Raw genomic sequence first — 15,442 nt, 5'->3', positions numbered from 1 at the left:
GAGATAAGAACAATTTACCAGAAACAGCAATGAGAGAAGAAAACCAACAGTAACAGCAACAATACTAATAGCAGAGTGTACAAGATAGGCAAACGATTCACATATGATTGCTCACTGGAGGACCTGGACTCCACATACCCTGGCCAAATCAGAAGGGTACCCACCCCACTCCTTCCCCCCTGCACATGGCATGAGGTGGTATTAAATAACCTGAAGGTTCTGGCTGTATCCATCCTGGCTGCTGCAAAAATTAACTGCGTCCTGGCCAGAACCAGGGCAGTAACTTACAAGTGTTTAAAAGAACATTCAGTAACAGAAAGATGCAAAAAGCTTGATGGTCTAATGTTGGGGGAGATGAATCAGGGAAACCTTATAAATATGATTGCTTAGCAAAAGATTCTGAAAATATGAAACCTATAATCGAAATAGAAATGGAAGCTTACTTTGAGGTGTAGGATACCAAGTCTTAGTTACTATATAACCTGAAAACAATAGCCTAGCCAGCTGAAGGAGAATCCCTTTTGATTGAACAAAACCTTTCTGCTGGCTAAGGCATCCAAAGGTCAATGTAGGAAAACAGAAAAGTCTAAAGAGTAGTTTTTAGAGTTTAAAATAGAGCATAGTATGGTAATGTAGTAGTTCTTATAGGCTGTATGTAGATTCTATAGGATTTTGTGTCTTGTATTGGTTGGTCACTGTAATTTAGAATATTCATCACAAAAGGAGATATAATGTATTGTAACAAGGACCTCGCGCTCTTACCTCTTCACTCTGCTCTCTTCCCCCTGCTCTCTGACTCCTGCCACCTTGGTCCCTCGCTCCCTTCTCAACTCTTACCCTCTTGTTCTGTCTCCCTCTCTCTTTGGGACTTCCCTTTAGCCGAGGTTGGTGGCTGAAGGCAAGGCCCTTTTTACCCATGACCCTTGCAATAAAGCCACGTAGTCTAGAATATTTCAGGTCTGCAGTGTTCCTTCTCCCTGCCGTCCACGGATGCTCCTACAGTCTAATTTCCTGTTGTGATTCATAAATCCTGTAACATCCACAAATAGTAAAAGATCTATGAGTGTTTGACAGCTCTCCAATTACAAAGATCTAGCTTACAAGACATACTATTTTATTATCTTAATGATCCATCACAAACAGAAAACAAAAGAATTTTTTTAATGTCTGATATGTGTATGTGAAATCATCCTGCAGTAACATTTTATGGATAATTCTGAAAGGAAAGAAAATAAATTATTGAAATTGATCCAAGACCTGTTTGCAAACTGGAAAAAACCCCAGTTAAAGGTGGCACATGATGAACTGACTAATATTTTTTTCTTTTTTACTAAAAGTTATGAGAAAACAGATTGAGAATGCTGTCTATGCAGAGGAAACTGAGACACACATTTACTCCAGACTAGCTTTCCCTTCCCATACTTTTAGTGGATGAAAAACTGAACATGAGATGGCAATATGTGCTGGCAGCCCAGAAAGCCAACCTTATCTTGGGCTGCATCAAAAGCAGTGTGGCCAGTAGGTTGAGGGAGATGATTCTCCTCCTCTACTCTGTACTCATGAGACCCCATCTGGAGTCCTCAGCACAGAAAAGACATGGGCCTGTTGGAGCAGATCTAGAGGAGAGCCATGAAGATGATCAGAGGGCTGGAGCACCTCTCCTGTGAAGACTCTCCTGAGAGCTGGGGTTGTTCAGCCTGGAGAAAATTCCAGGAAGACTTCATTGTGACCTTTCAGTACTTAAAGGGGGCTTATAAAAAAGATGGCAAAAAACTTTTTAGTAGGGCCTGTTGCAATAGGACAAGGGATAATGGTTTTAAAATAAAAGACAGTAGATATAAGGAAGAAATAAGAAACTAGATATAAGATCTTTTTTATGATGACGGTGGTGAAACACTGGCAGAGGTTGCCCAGAGAGATGATATATGCCCCATCCCTAGAAACATTCAAGGTCAGGCTGGACAGGGCTCTGAGCAACCTGATCTTGTAGATGTCCCTGCTCATTGCAGAGGGGTTGGATGAAATGACTTTTGGATGTCCCTTTCAACTAAAACTATTCTATGATTTCCCCAGTAATGCAAAACAGAAATGATTATGTGCTCTAGTATTTATTTGCTCTGTGAGTAGCCAAGTCATTCTTGAATATACAGTCTGTAACAGCCTGGTCAATTTAGCATTGCAAAGGTGGCCTGTTACTGTGAAGTTTAAGTAACTGAGATAAATGCTGCAGTATTTCAACTACTTTAGGATCAAAGAACACCTAAAGTTACATCACTTTTTCTTTAACTTAAAATGTTAACTTGTAGTTCCACTTCTAGCAATTAACAGCAATACTTTCTCAGCTATACTTCATGCAAAATTTTTTATAAAACAGCTTGCTACAGGAGAGGAAAAGGTTACTGCTTTGTTTTATTAAGAGTGCTTAAAAATACTGAGAAGTATCACTAAAAAGGCTTTAATATTTTTTTGCCTTTGTCTTTCACTAGACAGCTTGACATGAAAGAAGGGACTACACTATACTCAGTTATCCATGAAGAGATAATATAGGTTACAGATTAGCCATGCTAGATAACCATATTAGCTGCATACAGAACCATGAAATATAAACACCATTTCAACACAAAGTCAACTGATATCCTAAGTGCGGCTTCCAAATCAGCATGTTCTCCAAAGAGTACAAAAGCAGGATTTACTCAGCAGCACAGTAGAGGCACTTCACTGCATCTTGTTGCACATACCTCCTACCGTCTGCTAGCCTGTAATTTAGGTATGGACATGAAATTTAAAAAAGGACCAAAAAGGTCTATAATATAAAAGAAAAAAAATTTAATCACAGACATTCTATACTTTGTTGTTATTAGGCCCTGAACATTTTGCCATGGGAAGTGGTCAAATCACCATCCCTGGAGGTATTTAAAAGACATGTAGATGTGGGACTTAGGGACATGCTTTAGTGGTGGACTTGGCAGTGTTAGTTTAACAGTTGGACTCTATGATCTTAGAAGGCTTTTCCAACCTAAATGAATTTACGATTTGAGATAAAGCATGCCTTTGTCAAAGTTTTAACACATTCATACATCATTCATCAACTGAAATGCAAATTCCCAGTAGATGCCTCTTCATGTTTCAGTCATTTTTCTCAGAAATTAAAAAAAAAAAACACTTGGGAGTTTTTGAGTTGACATTCAGGCTGTTGTTGAAACTTTTTTTAAAGGAAGAGAGGGAAGAGAGGAGGAAGAGAAAAAAAATACAAAGATGCCTTCTGAAAACTTGTTTGTTACACAGGCAAAAAATCACAGACTTCTAAATCCTAATATGAATTTCACAAAGGCAAATCTTAAAATCAGGGAAAATACCACTTGTATTTTGAATGTTTTCAAAATTCCTATTTCACCTTTCAAAAAAATCTCTTTAGGATTAAAATATAAAACTAAGTAAGAAATCCAGATACTCTGATTTTCTAAGAATAAAGAAACTGCATTTTAGCATTAATCTAATCAACACAAAACAGCACATCTGAAGCAGGCAAACTAGCTCCCTAATAACATATTTCAATACAATGAAAAGTTTCATAAACTAGAGACCTTCACATGACAAAAAAACTATGCTGTAACACTAAATCTTCAGCAATAAATGAAGTTTCTAAAAGCCAAACATGAGTAGCTAAGGCCCAAGAGAATTTCTGTACTGAAGTGAATTAACATTACTTCGCTCTCACAAAGGACATTTTAATTTTCACCAAGGAAAGTGTAAATAAAACTAGAAATATTTACTGTTGCAGCAGACTACAGAACATGACAATTATTTCAGTGTACCTTATGTGAGTTTTCTTTCAGCAAATAAGGAATTAGTTACAGATGAAATAAGTATTTTATCTTACTAAATATAATTGTCTGAACTACAGGTGTTGTGTCTATAGCTGCTTCAATTTCCTTAGTTGTGGCACACTGTTTAGAGGACAAGATCAGCTGTTTGCATTACTGTATTTTAATAGATTCCCAACTTGTACTGAATGAGAACTCAAAAAAAACCCCCCAAAAAACCCCAAAACAAAAACACACAAAAAAAACCCAACAAACCAACCATAAAACCCCCTACATGTATAAAAAAACTTAAATGGAGTGACAGCTACAGAGAACCTAGCAATCTCTCACTTTTCTATGGGACTGAGTTACAAGATGTCTGGAAGAACTGTAATGAAAAAAGTGACCTGTATCCATCTCAGCTGTCGTTTGTACATCAGCTAACAATATTTACGACTTCATTCTTTTGGGAGAGGTGATCTCAGAAGCTTCAGTAATTCTACAGAATACCTTCCCTTTTGCTATGGCTTTGACTGGTCCTACTGCAATATTATTTTTAACCTAACACAGCAGAGTATTTTGTTTCAGTATTTTTTATTCCTATAGCAAGAGGCTATTGCTCTATTCTAAATAGAGGAACACGATTCCCTTTCCCAGTCATGTTTCTGAAGGGTTTCCAAATAAATTATAGATGGTCCTTTTGTTCTAGTGCTTCTGTTCCTCTAAGGACACCAGATCTGTCATGAACATATTTTAGCACATACCCCTTAAAACCTATCTTGATCTTGAAATACAGAAATAGTTATATATACACAGAAGATACAAATGGAAGAACCATTGGAAAAAAAAAAAAAAGGGCAACCAGTCCACATACATTAACTACCCTTTAATTAGTCCAAATGAAGAAAGAAAAAAAAAAAGTTAGTTTTGTTCAAGCATTGAGAATGGGATTGAGGTGTGCTGTGTTTGTTTTGGGGCAGCTGGACATTCCCATGACTGCATCCATACTGCAGCAACAACATAAAACTTTTGTCTGCGGTTGTTACAACCATTCCACTATCCTGAAAGCAGGATTCACTTAAGTATATAACAGTGTCCTAGAAACACTAAAGTAATCAATTCATCACTGTCTAAATCTGCCTGAAATTCTCTCTCCTATGAGTAAAGGTTCTGCAATCTACACTTAAAAATTAATAATGGCAGGTCCTTACATGCAGTGCTTCTTTAATAGAATTTACATTGTGTTAAGCCATATTCACCAATGTTTAATATTAGAAGTGAAATTAACAAAAAAGACCCTCAAAACTAAGTTATCAATGCAGTTCTCAGTGATTTTTCTGAGAAAAAAGCTATTTTTAGGGAAACATGTTCTTAGGCTAATTCAGACTATTTTACTTATTTATTTTAAACTCAACACTAATTATTTTATCCTGTTGCAATAAAAAGGAAGGACATTATCAGCTTTAAATTTACTGGCTTTCCTTTGCCTTTCCCTTACACTTCATGTAATTTCACAATTATACTTTCCAGAGCCTATATTGCTTTTCTCTGCTTGCTGTCATTACAAAATCTCACACAAATTTCATGGGAAATAAATTTTATCATAAGTAAACATTTTATTAAAAGCATTTCCAGATGCATAAAGTACCTAAGTTTTGCTAACTTATCATTTGAACAACAGAGAACCAAAAAAAATCTTTGAAAATTAATCTATAGTTTTATTTCAAAATTTAAATCATGGAGATTTTAACTCATTGAGACAAAGACGTTTACATAGTGTTAGAAAAAAGAGTACAATCAGACACAAAACCAAAATACAAACCCCAATGAATCATGTCTAACAAAGCACAGAAATGGTGCATGCTGAGGTTTGTGCACATAAGATCTCTACCTAGACATTATCACTCCTTTTGTCTGACATCTCAACTGCAAAATCTCAAGGGAGTCACAAATATATGTGCCACTGTAATCATTTAGCTACTTTTTGCATGCAAATAAATATTAGATTATCTGCAGTGTTTGCCACTGTTGCACTTAGCAACGTTGGATGATTTACAATTTTGATGCACACCAATGCAAAGCTGGATTTTTAGGCCCAATGTTTGATATACTAGGTGTACTTGCACCATATATTCTTTCTAGGCAGACAGATTGTTGCTTGAATTGAAATCTTTACAGCCTAATGCCTGCAAAATTCAGATTTAGCATGCACTCATGGGGGGGGAGGGCTGAATGATCATCCAGTCTATCCCACCTTCCTCAAGGCAAGACCTCCTAGGTAATCCTGACAGATATCTGTCTTGTCATGCTTAATTTACTTTCATGCAGCAATTCAGGTATGTAGAAAGAAATGTGCATACACACAAGCCTTCAGATTCAACAGATGGAAGAACACAACATTGAATATCTACTGACTTTATTAGGATGCCATGGCAAGGTCCAAATGAAAAAAAAAAAAAAAAAGTGACTACAGGAATATGGCCCAAAATACACAATCCAAAGGAGAAATAAAATATGTTATTGTGGCAAGTATATTACAGATATACAAACATGCATTAAAAAACATGTTTAGGAAAATTACTCTTTAACCATTTCTTTATCAACCATCAAATCTATTTTAGATGCAGTGTAGAGTCAAAGAACACATAACTAGGCAGCTTTCTCCCTGTTATTCTGCACTCACAAACAGTTTTAGGACACTTCCACTCAAATCAATGAACTGTTTCATTAGTTTACTTCTCACAAAAAAAGAGGAGGTTGCTTAACAAAATTCATAATACATAAATAAAGGTATATTCTGCTTCACCATACATTGCATCAAACAACTGACAGGATTTTCTGTAGTGTGCATGCTTTTTATATTTATTACCTCTTTCAAATGAAACAAAAAATCCAGCACACTGGTAGTAATATACCTTCCTCAATGACTGTAATTAACAGTTTCATGTCACCTAATTAAGCTATAAATTCAGTAAAAATGCAGAATTACATAATAATGCCATTTCTTCATTTTGACAAACTTCTCATTATTCAAGGCCCATTTTTGTCAAATGTATCTCCCAAAGGTAAAGACATTTTTAACACAACAGTAGCCTGGAAAGCCTTATTGAAAAGGGCCACTAAACATACTAAAGCACCTGAGAACCCCATAAGCAACATAAAGTTGTGTCTGACAAAATACATAGGAGTACATAAGCCTTCCACATTAGAGTTATGGGTAAGTGCAAGAGTACAAAAATATTAGAGGTCTAACCAGGGCCTCTAAGTCAACTACCAACGCTATCAGAGGCTCCAGATCCTCTTCCTCCTCCAAGCCCTACTCTGCCTTCCTCGAGATGCTACAAATATTAGAGCCCCTCTGCAAACCCTGCATTCAAAGGGCAATCCAAAATCTCCGACAGGTTTCCTTCCGCTCAACATCCAATCACCTTCCTCACCTAATCCTAAATCCCGAGCCTGTCCCAGCACGCGCCCCTACCCCTAAACTACATAACAGTCCAGCGTCCCCCACAACGCCTCTGCCCCAAACCTACAGCAACGCTCACCCAGCAGCATCTTTGCTCCCATCCCACCCGCGCCCTAGCGCCACTTACGTTCCCCTTCCCCATCAACAACCTCCATAAACCCCCGAATATACAGTATCCCGTCAGCCATCCCCTAGTCAGCGCGCCCGGCCGCACCTCACGGTCCTTGAGGCCCAGGAGCAGCACCTCTTCCATGAGGGTGAGGCGTGTTTCCTTGGAGTCACCCTTCTCATGGTCGCCGGGCTCGTCCTGGCGGCTTTCATCCTCAGGGCCGCCTCCCGCCTCCCGCTCCTTGGCGGCGGCGCTGGCGTTGCGGGAGGCCTCTGTCCGGCGCTGCACGAGCCCGGAGCTACGCTGGGTCAAGGAAGTCATGGCTGGAGGCGATGGAAGGTCAAAGGCCTGCCACGGGGAGAGGAGCTTGGCGACAGATCGGGAGGGGGAAAAAAGAAGAGACAGCAGCCGCTCCTGCCTCCGCCCTATCCGCACCGGGGCAGCGGCCGGCCGGAGGGAATCATGGGGAGCGGGATTCGGCCGAGGCAGGAGAGGCGGAGGCAATGGCAGTCGGCGTTCCCCGCCTGCTGCGGCCGAGCTGGCGGAGGTGATTTCTCCTCCAATATGGCGGCGCAGGCTGATGTCAGTGGAGGATGTGGTAGCGACAGGCGGGGGGGGAGGGGGTACGACCGGAATATGCCGCGGACGAGAGGAGCCCCTCACGGGGCTGGAGCTGTGGACGGAGACCCTCAGGGATGCAGCCCCCTCAACCTCAGGGAGTGCAGGTGGTGCCGGCTGTTATTGACTGTTACTAATCATTACCCAGGGCTGTGGAGGACGGTTAATCCAACGCTCAGGGCGGAGGGGAATGGGGGCTGGACAGCCAGTGCCCGCCGCGGCATAACCCGGGCGCTGGGTAATACACTCTCATAAATGAATTTTTTTTAAGTGCTTTATTTACAACCTTAAGTCTGCTGGATTTCACTTTTAGCCCCAAGTCTGATTGCTAGTGCAGCCCCCAGGAATAAATGCATATATAAATATACTCAGCAACTAAACTCAGGTGAGTACACAGAGCTCTCAACAGTCTTGACTTTACACCGAGTAAATGGAGTCCCTCATCTCTGCTGTCAATGAGGCATTTTTTCAAACCTTAAGCCCTTTTGAGTGTGGCATGCCAAAAGCTCAAAACTACTTATCAATGCTGAATCCTATAGATGTTTCTAGGTAGCATATTTTATTAAAGATTAAAAGTGTTTAAAACGCAAGGATTGCCTGTACTTTTTAGTCCACAATTAGGATATTGCATTTGGCCATATTGAGATAGCATATAGATTAAAAAAATATGTATATGTATCTAAAATATAAATATAGGTACACCTGTTACTGATATGTTTGTTCATTAAATCCAGGATATGGGTGACAAGTTAAGTGATAAAGGTAGTCTCGCATAATTTGCGGTTGTAAGCAATATTTTCCAGGAAGTCAGCGATTCTGAGTCTTGAAACGCGGCAGGGGAAGAGCAGACCCCAGCAACAGAGACGCACATGCGCAGAGTACTATTCAAGGAAGTCACGCACGCCGGAAACCGGACTGTATAAGAGGAAGAACTAAAACCCTGACTGGCGCGGCAGTGGCGGGACAATGGTCCCTCTGTCGCCCAGCGCTGCATTACCTTATTGTTACGCTTGCTGTAATTAATAAAATCCTTGATTGGGACAAGCAACGGTGTCAGACTATTCCGTGCAAAATTTCCTCTATAACAATTTGGTGCCGTGACTCGGATAAGAATACGGATCCGACAGAGGGACTAGGGGAGGCGCCCCGCCTGTACAGGCGGCCTCTGGTTCTGAAGTCGGGATCTTGCTCTTACCGACGAACCCAAATTTGTAACAATAAGGTAAGGAAAACCCTATAAGCTCGGTGCACTCGAGGTCCGGACGAAGACGCAGGAGACGCGTAAGTAACTGCCCATTGTGCAGGGGAATCCGTCCGGGCTGGGTTGGGATCCTGGAATACAACGTGTGTACGTGTGAGTGAGAGGAGAACTGGCAGCCAGATTCTCCAAGTGAGTGCGGACCCTTAAGTAGTGCGTTTCCCATCGCCCGCGAGGGACTGGGCCACGAAAAAGGGGAAGTGAGTGAGTACACACACGGCTGAAAGAGGGTATTCCAGAAGATGGGACAGGGGAAAAGCAAGCCCCCTCCACCCATGAGACCCCCTTCGGTTCTTAGGGATTCACCGCTGGGGTTTATGTTAGAGAATTGGAAATATTATCCCACCACGGGGGACAAGGACAAAGTTAAGATGATACACTTTTGTGTAGAAGTCTGGGGAGGACAAATCTCCAAGGCAGTTTGGTGGCCCAGGTTTGGGTCATCAGAATTATGGGTTCAGAGATTTTTGAATCAGTGGGTACGTAGGTAGGTCCCCTTTAATCAGGAAGAGGCTGATTATGCTGCAGTATGGGTTACCCGCCCAGGGGACCAGGGAGTAGCAATATTCAATCTCTCCCAAATGGAGTTTGGGCATAAAGATAAAAAGACTGAAAAATTGCAGGAGGAGGAGGATGCTCCCCTAATACCACCCCCGTATGCACTTCCCCCATTACCACCGGCGCCTCAGATATTACCTCCTCCTACACCCCCTCCCTCCCCTGGAGATGAAGGTATCGGAGCCGCAGTCAGAAGGAGGAGAAGGGAGCAAAGAGAACATGAGTTACTCCCCTTAAGGGAAGTGCCAATAGGAGGAGCCCAGCCACAACTAGGATTTGTATCTGTCCCTTTGAACTCAAATACTGTTAAGAAATACAGTCTATTTTGAGGATTTTGTTTACTGCAGAAGAAAGGACACATGAAAAGAGACTGCAGACAGAGGATAAAGGATGAGGCGGCATTCAAAGAAGATTAGGGGGGTCAGGGGCTCTATGTATTGGGGACCCGTACGAACAAAGAGCCCTTGATAAAACTGAAACTAGGTCCCCAGTCACAGGAGGTAGAATTTTTGGTAGACTCAGGAGCTGAGAGGTCTACCCTCCAGCAAATACCCCCTGGGTGCAAATTATCTAAAGATACTGCCCATGTGGTTGGAGCAAAGGGAAAACCCTTCAAGGTAGGGATTATACAACAAGTTTTAATAGAAACAGAATCTAAATTAGGTATGGGAAATTTTCTCTTAGTCCCAGAAGCCGATTTTAATCTTTTGGGAAGGGATTTGATGGTAGAATTAGGAGTAGGTTTGGAAGTTAAAAAAGGGGAGCTGGGAATTAAAATATGTGCCCTTAGGGTTGAAGATGAACAAGAAATTAATCCCGAAGTCTGGTATACCCCTGAGACCGTGGGCAGACTAAACATCTCGCCATTTAAAGTAACCCTCAAGAACCCGGAGAACCCCGTCCAAATTAAGCAATATTCTATGTCTATAGAAGGGCGGAAGGGGTTGAAACCCGAAGTTGAGAGATTAATATCTCAGGGACTATTAGAACCATGTATGTCCCCATTTAATACCCCAATTTTACCAGTAAAGAAACCCAATGGCACTTATCGACTAGTGCACGATTTAAGAGAAATCAATAAGCGCACTATGTCCAGATTCCCAGTAGTAGCAAACCCCTATACCCTTTTGAGTAAATTGGGGCCAGAAAATTTGTGGTACAGTGTAATAGACTTAAAGGATGCTTTTTGGGCTTGCCCTTTAGACGAAAGCTGTAGAGACTATTTTGCATTTGAATGGGAAGACCCTGACACAGGGCGCAAACAACAATTGAGGTGGACCGTGCTTCCACAGGGGTTTACAGAAAGCCCTAATTTGTTTGGACAAGCCCTAGAACAGATTCTTCAAGATTTTACCCCAGACCCAGAAATTACTCTGATTCAGTATGTGGATGACCTATTGATAGCAGGAAAAATGGAAAATCAAGTCAGAAAAGAAAGCATAAAACTTTTAAATTTTCTGGGGCTTAAGGGGCTGAAGGTATCAAAATCTAAATTACAATTTGTAGAAGAAAAGGTAAAGTATTTAGGACACTACATTGAGAAGGGAGAGAAGACAATTGACCCGGAACAGGTACAGGGAATTTTATCTTTACCCCCTCCAGCAAGTAAAAAAACAGGTTAGACAATGGTTAGGACTATTGGGATATTGCCGCTTATGGATTGAAAACTACAGTAGTAAAGTTAAATTTTTATATGCCAAGCTCACCGAGTCTAATCGTATAAGCTGGGGAAAGACAGATGAAGAGCAACTCTGGGCATTAAGGAGAGAATTGGCAAATGCACCAGTTTTAAGTTTGCCAGACTTAAATCGACCATTTTATCTATTCGCCAACATAGAGAATGGGACAGCATATGGAGTATTAACCCAAGATTGGGCAGGGAAAAAGAAGCCCATAGGATACTTGTCTAAATTATTAGACCCTGTGAGTAGGGGCTGGCCCACATGTTTACAGGCCATTGTTGGATGTGCCTTAATGACAGAGGAGGCTCGAAAAATAACCTTCAATAGTACCATTAAGGTATTATCCCCCCACAATGTGAGGAGTGTTTTGCAGCAAAAAGCTGAAAAATGGATCTCTGATTCCAGATTATTAAAATATGAGGGAATCTTGCTGGAGGCCCCGAATTTAACATTAGAAACTACATCTTTACAAAACCCTGCTCAGTTTTTATTTGGGGAACCAAAACCATCAGAAGAACTGGCCCACGATTGCCTCCGAACTATTGAGGAACAGACTAAGATTAGGCCCGATTTAGAGGAGGAGGGGCTCTCAGAGGGAGAAGTAATTTTTGTGGATGGCTCATCCCGGATAGTGGATGGAAGACGTAGATCAGGGTATGCACTAGTAGCAGGGAAGGATTATGAGGTATTAGAAGCAGGACCCTTGAGTCCGTCATGGTCAGCCCAAGCATGTGAATTATACGCCATCTTGCGGGCTCTTAAAAAAAAAAAAATTTCACTGAACTTCCCAAGGTGGGAAGATACAAGTATGTGTTAGTACTAATAGACCACCTCACCCACTTCGTAGAGGCATTTCCAACCGCAAGGGCCACTGCACACACGGTGGCCAAAGTGTTACTAGAACAAATTGTGCCCAGGTATGGAGTAGCTGAAAGTATAGACTCAGACCAAGGGCCACACTTTGTATCAAAAGTTATTAAGGCCTTGTCAGAAGCCCTTGGAATAAGATGGGAAGAACATACCCCGTGGCACCCTCAAAGTTCGGGGTTAGTAGAGAGAGTTAATGGAGAATTAAAGAAACAGCTAACCAAGTTAACTTTAGAAACCAAACTTAATTGGATTAAGTGTCTCCCCTTGGCCTTGTTAAATCTCAGAACTCTGCCCCGATCTGATGTGGGGATATCTCCTTTTGAAATGCTGTATGGGATGCCGTATGATGCAGGTATGCCTCGAGACCATCCCGGAATAATAGATAAGCAAATGAAAGCATTTATAACTGAGATGATGGCCTTTAGGAAGAAGTTATGGGAAAAAGGGCAGATATTGCAGAGACCACCCTTAAATATTACTCTACATCAGGTGCAACCGGGAGACTGGGTCTTAATCCGAACTCGGAAAGAAACTACTCTCCAGCCCCATTGGGATGGTCCATATCTGGTGCTCCTCACAACAAATACAGCAGTACGAACAGCAGAGCGGGGATGGACTCACGCCAGTCGTATAAAAGGACCAGTGCCCGAGCCTAGGTGGAAGGTCATCAGCCCAGCCGGAGACTTAAAGTTGAAACTCACTCGGGGAACTGCAACAGGAAATTAAGAAAGGACATTCTTGATGAATAGAAAATATTGGTATAAAACTTTTAGGATAGAATATCAACTAGAGCTTGAAAGAGATCATAAGGGAAATATATATGCTGATTGTGTTTGTATTAAATGTAATGATTCTTATTGTAATGGGAATTGTTACCCCTTTGTATGTTACCAATGTTTAGTTTGTGAAAACAGGTGGTGGACCCATTGTCACAGAGGCAGGCCCCCGAGAGGTGTTTGCTGCCTCTGTCTAGAAATTCAGCGGGAGCTTACTGATTTGGTATTGGCTCAGAAAGTAGCTCAAGGGGAATTACAAGTAGACTCTAAAGAGTGGTGGGACATATTTGCAGAAGGCATAAATCCCGAACTATATTGTTACCATTCCAATGAACCAGTCCTTTTTGTGGCACAAATAATAGCTGGAGTGTGTCGCCGTCGGGTAAAAGAAGTAAGGTGTGACGCTCCTCAGGTTAAAGACCACAACTGGAACACCTATATCCAGAGATCCTTAAAGAAAGGGCGAAAGTCCCCTCCTGAAGAATATCCCTGCTGCCGAGAAGATGGGTCTCCCCGTGGCTCGCAGCAACCGAGTCGACGGGCGAGGCAGAGGGAGAGAAAACTGTGGAGGAAGTCGCCCTGGGATAGGTGGAACCAGGAGGTCATGGAAAATGAAATGTCCAAGGACTGGGACTAAAATCAGGGAAGAAGAAAATGAGATGGGAACAAGCCACTGTTACAATGAAAAAGCCACCTGTAGACAACTGTTACTGTCACTACTATTATTATCCCTATGGGTAAGGCAGACAGGAGGTCAAACACACCAGCCTTTCAAATGGTCCTTGATTCGTATGAATGACTACAAAATTTTAGACTCCCTTGTGACCAGTCAGACCCCAGCCTTTAAGGCTGGGTTATGCAACATGACAAACATAGAATAGTGCGGGAGAGTTTTGAATTTAACTGGGTTTTATATGTGTCCGGCCTCAAATCCTGGAAAGAGCTACTGTAATTACCCAGGGGAGTATTACTGTGGGTATTGGGGCTGTGAGACTATTGCTTCCGATTGGACTCCAGGGGGAGGTGCAGATCAATTTATTAGAGCAGGATTTGGTCCCACAGGGTGTGCAAAGCATTGGTTAGGACCATCTGGAGAAATTTCTTACTTAGGAACTTGTGAATATGTGTATATAAATCCAGAGAGCCCTGACTGGGTATTAGGAAAATATTGGGGAATTAGACATTGGGAACCTGGGCGTGATAGAGGGAACCTAATAGTGATAAAGAAAGAACCCGCCCCAGCTGATACCTATGGTATGGGACCGAATAGAGTTTTAGAGGAGGATGAAGAGCTAACACCGGTTACAAATTACCCTGAGGCTACAGGCTCCCCACTAACCATATCCAGTCAGCAGAAAGCACCCTTGCATAACTAAGTCAGTACGCTCATTATCAGAAGTAGTTTTACAAAACAGACGGGGCCTGGATTTATTATTTTCGCAACAGGGAGGACTTTGTGTAGCCTTAAAAGAATAGTGTTGCACCTATATAGATCAAACGGGAATAGTCTTTGACACCCTAGGAGAACTAAGAAAACAACTAGAAAAAAAAAGGGAAAGAGAAAGAGAATCCCATCAGAGTTGGTATGAGAGTTGGTTCAATCATTCCCCATGGTTGACTACCTTACTGTCCACCATAGCTGGACCAATATTTTTACTAGTTCTTGTATTAACTTTTGGTCCCTGTATTTTTAACAAACTTATTACAATAGTAAAAGTGCGACTGGAAGCTGCCCACTTGCTGCTGGTACAAGCAAAATATGAGGACTTAGAAAATAGAAAGGGAGAAACGGGAGATGGATTGGAATGGAGCAGACAAGAGCTTAAGTGATTTAATGCACAACATAAATTAACCTAAAGACAAAGGGGGGATATTGTTACTGATATGTTTGTTCATTAAATCCAGGATATGGGTGACAAGTTAAGTGATAAAGGTAGTCTCGCATAATTTGCGGTTGTAAGCAATATTTTCCAGGAAGTCAGCGATTCTGAGTCTTGAAACGCGGCAGGGGAAGAGCAGACCCCAGCAACAGAGACGCACATGCGCAGAGTACTATTCAAGGAAGTCACGCACGCCGGAAACCCGACTGTATAAGAGGAAGAACTAAAACCCTGACTGGCGCGGCAGTGGCGGGACAATGGTCCCCCTGTCGCCCAGCGCTGCATTACCTTATTGTTACGCTTGCTGTAATTAATAAAATCCTTGATTGGGACAAGCAACGGTGTCAGACTATTCCGTGCAAAATTTCCTCTATAACACACCTTGTTTACCAAGAGCTCCAAGTCACTTTGCAAGTCACTCC

General features: G+C 41.8%; 1 protein-coding gene and 1 long non-coding RNA gene across 3 annotated transcripts in view; one reads left to right on the top strand and one right to left on the bottom strand.

The window, feature by feature from the left end:
- The window catches only part of LOC136302510 (Golgi phosphoprotein 3-like), a 135,063-nt gene extending 127,364 nt beyond the window's left edge, over window positions 1–7,699 (bottom strand). For both annotated transcript variants that reach the window (XM_066205983.1, XM_066205984.1), the window contains exon 1: window positions 7,484–7,699. In XM_066205983.1, the coding sequence (XP_066062080.1) occupies window positions 7,484–7,699 (216 nt within the window). The remainder of the gene's footprint in view (window positions 1–7,483) is intronic.
- Window positions 7,700–7,941: 242 nt separating this feature from the next.
- Window positions 7,942–13,779, top strand: LOC136302511 (uncharacterized). The gene is made up of 2 exons (XR_010724070.1): window positions 7,942–9,277; window positions 12,854–13,779. It is a non-coding gene; the product is annotated as an uncharacterized lncRNA (long non-coding RNA).
- Window positions 13,780–15,442: the final 1,663 nt, after the last annotated feature.

Source organism: Chamaea fasciata, unplaced genomic scaffold, assembly GCF_029207755.1.
Source record: "Chamaea fasciata isolate MVZ Bird 193981 ecotype frontalis unplaced genomic scaffold, bChaFas1.0.hap1 SCAF_29, whole genome shotgun sequence".
NCBI classification, from domain to species: domain Eukaryota; kingdom Metazoa; phylum Chordata; class Aves; order Passeriformes; family Sylviidae; genus Chamaea; species Chamaea fasciata.
Note: the sequence above shows the minus strand (reverse complement) of the source record. Positions and strands in the feature narration are given on the sequence as shown.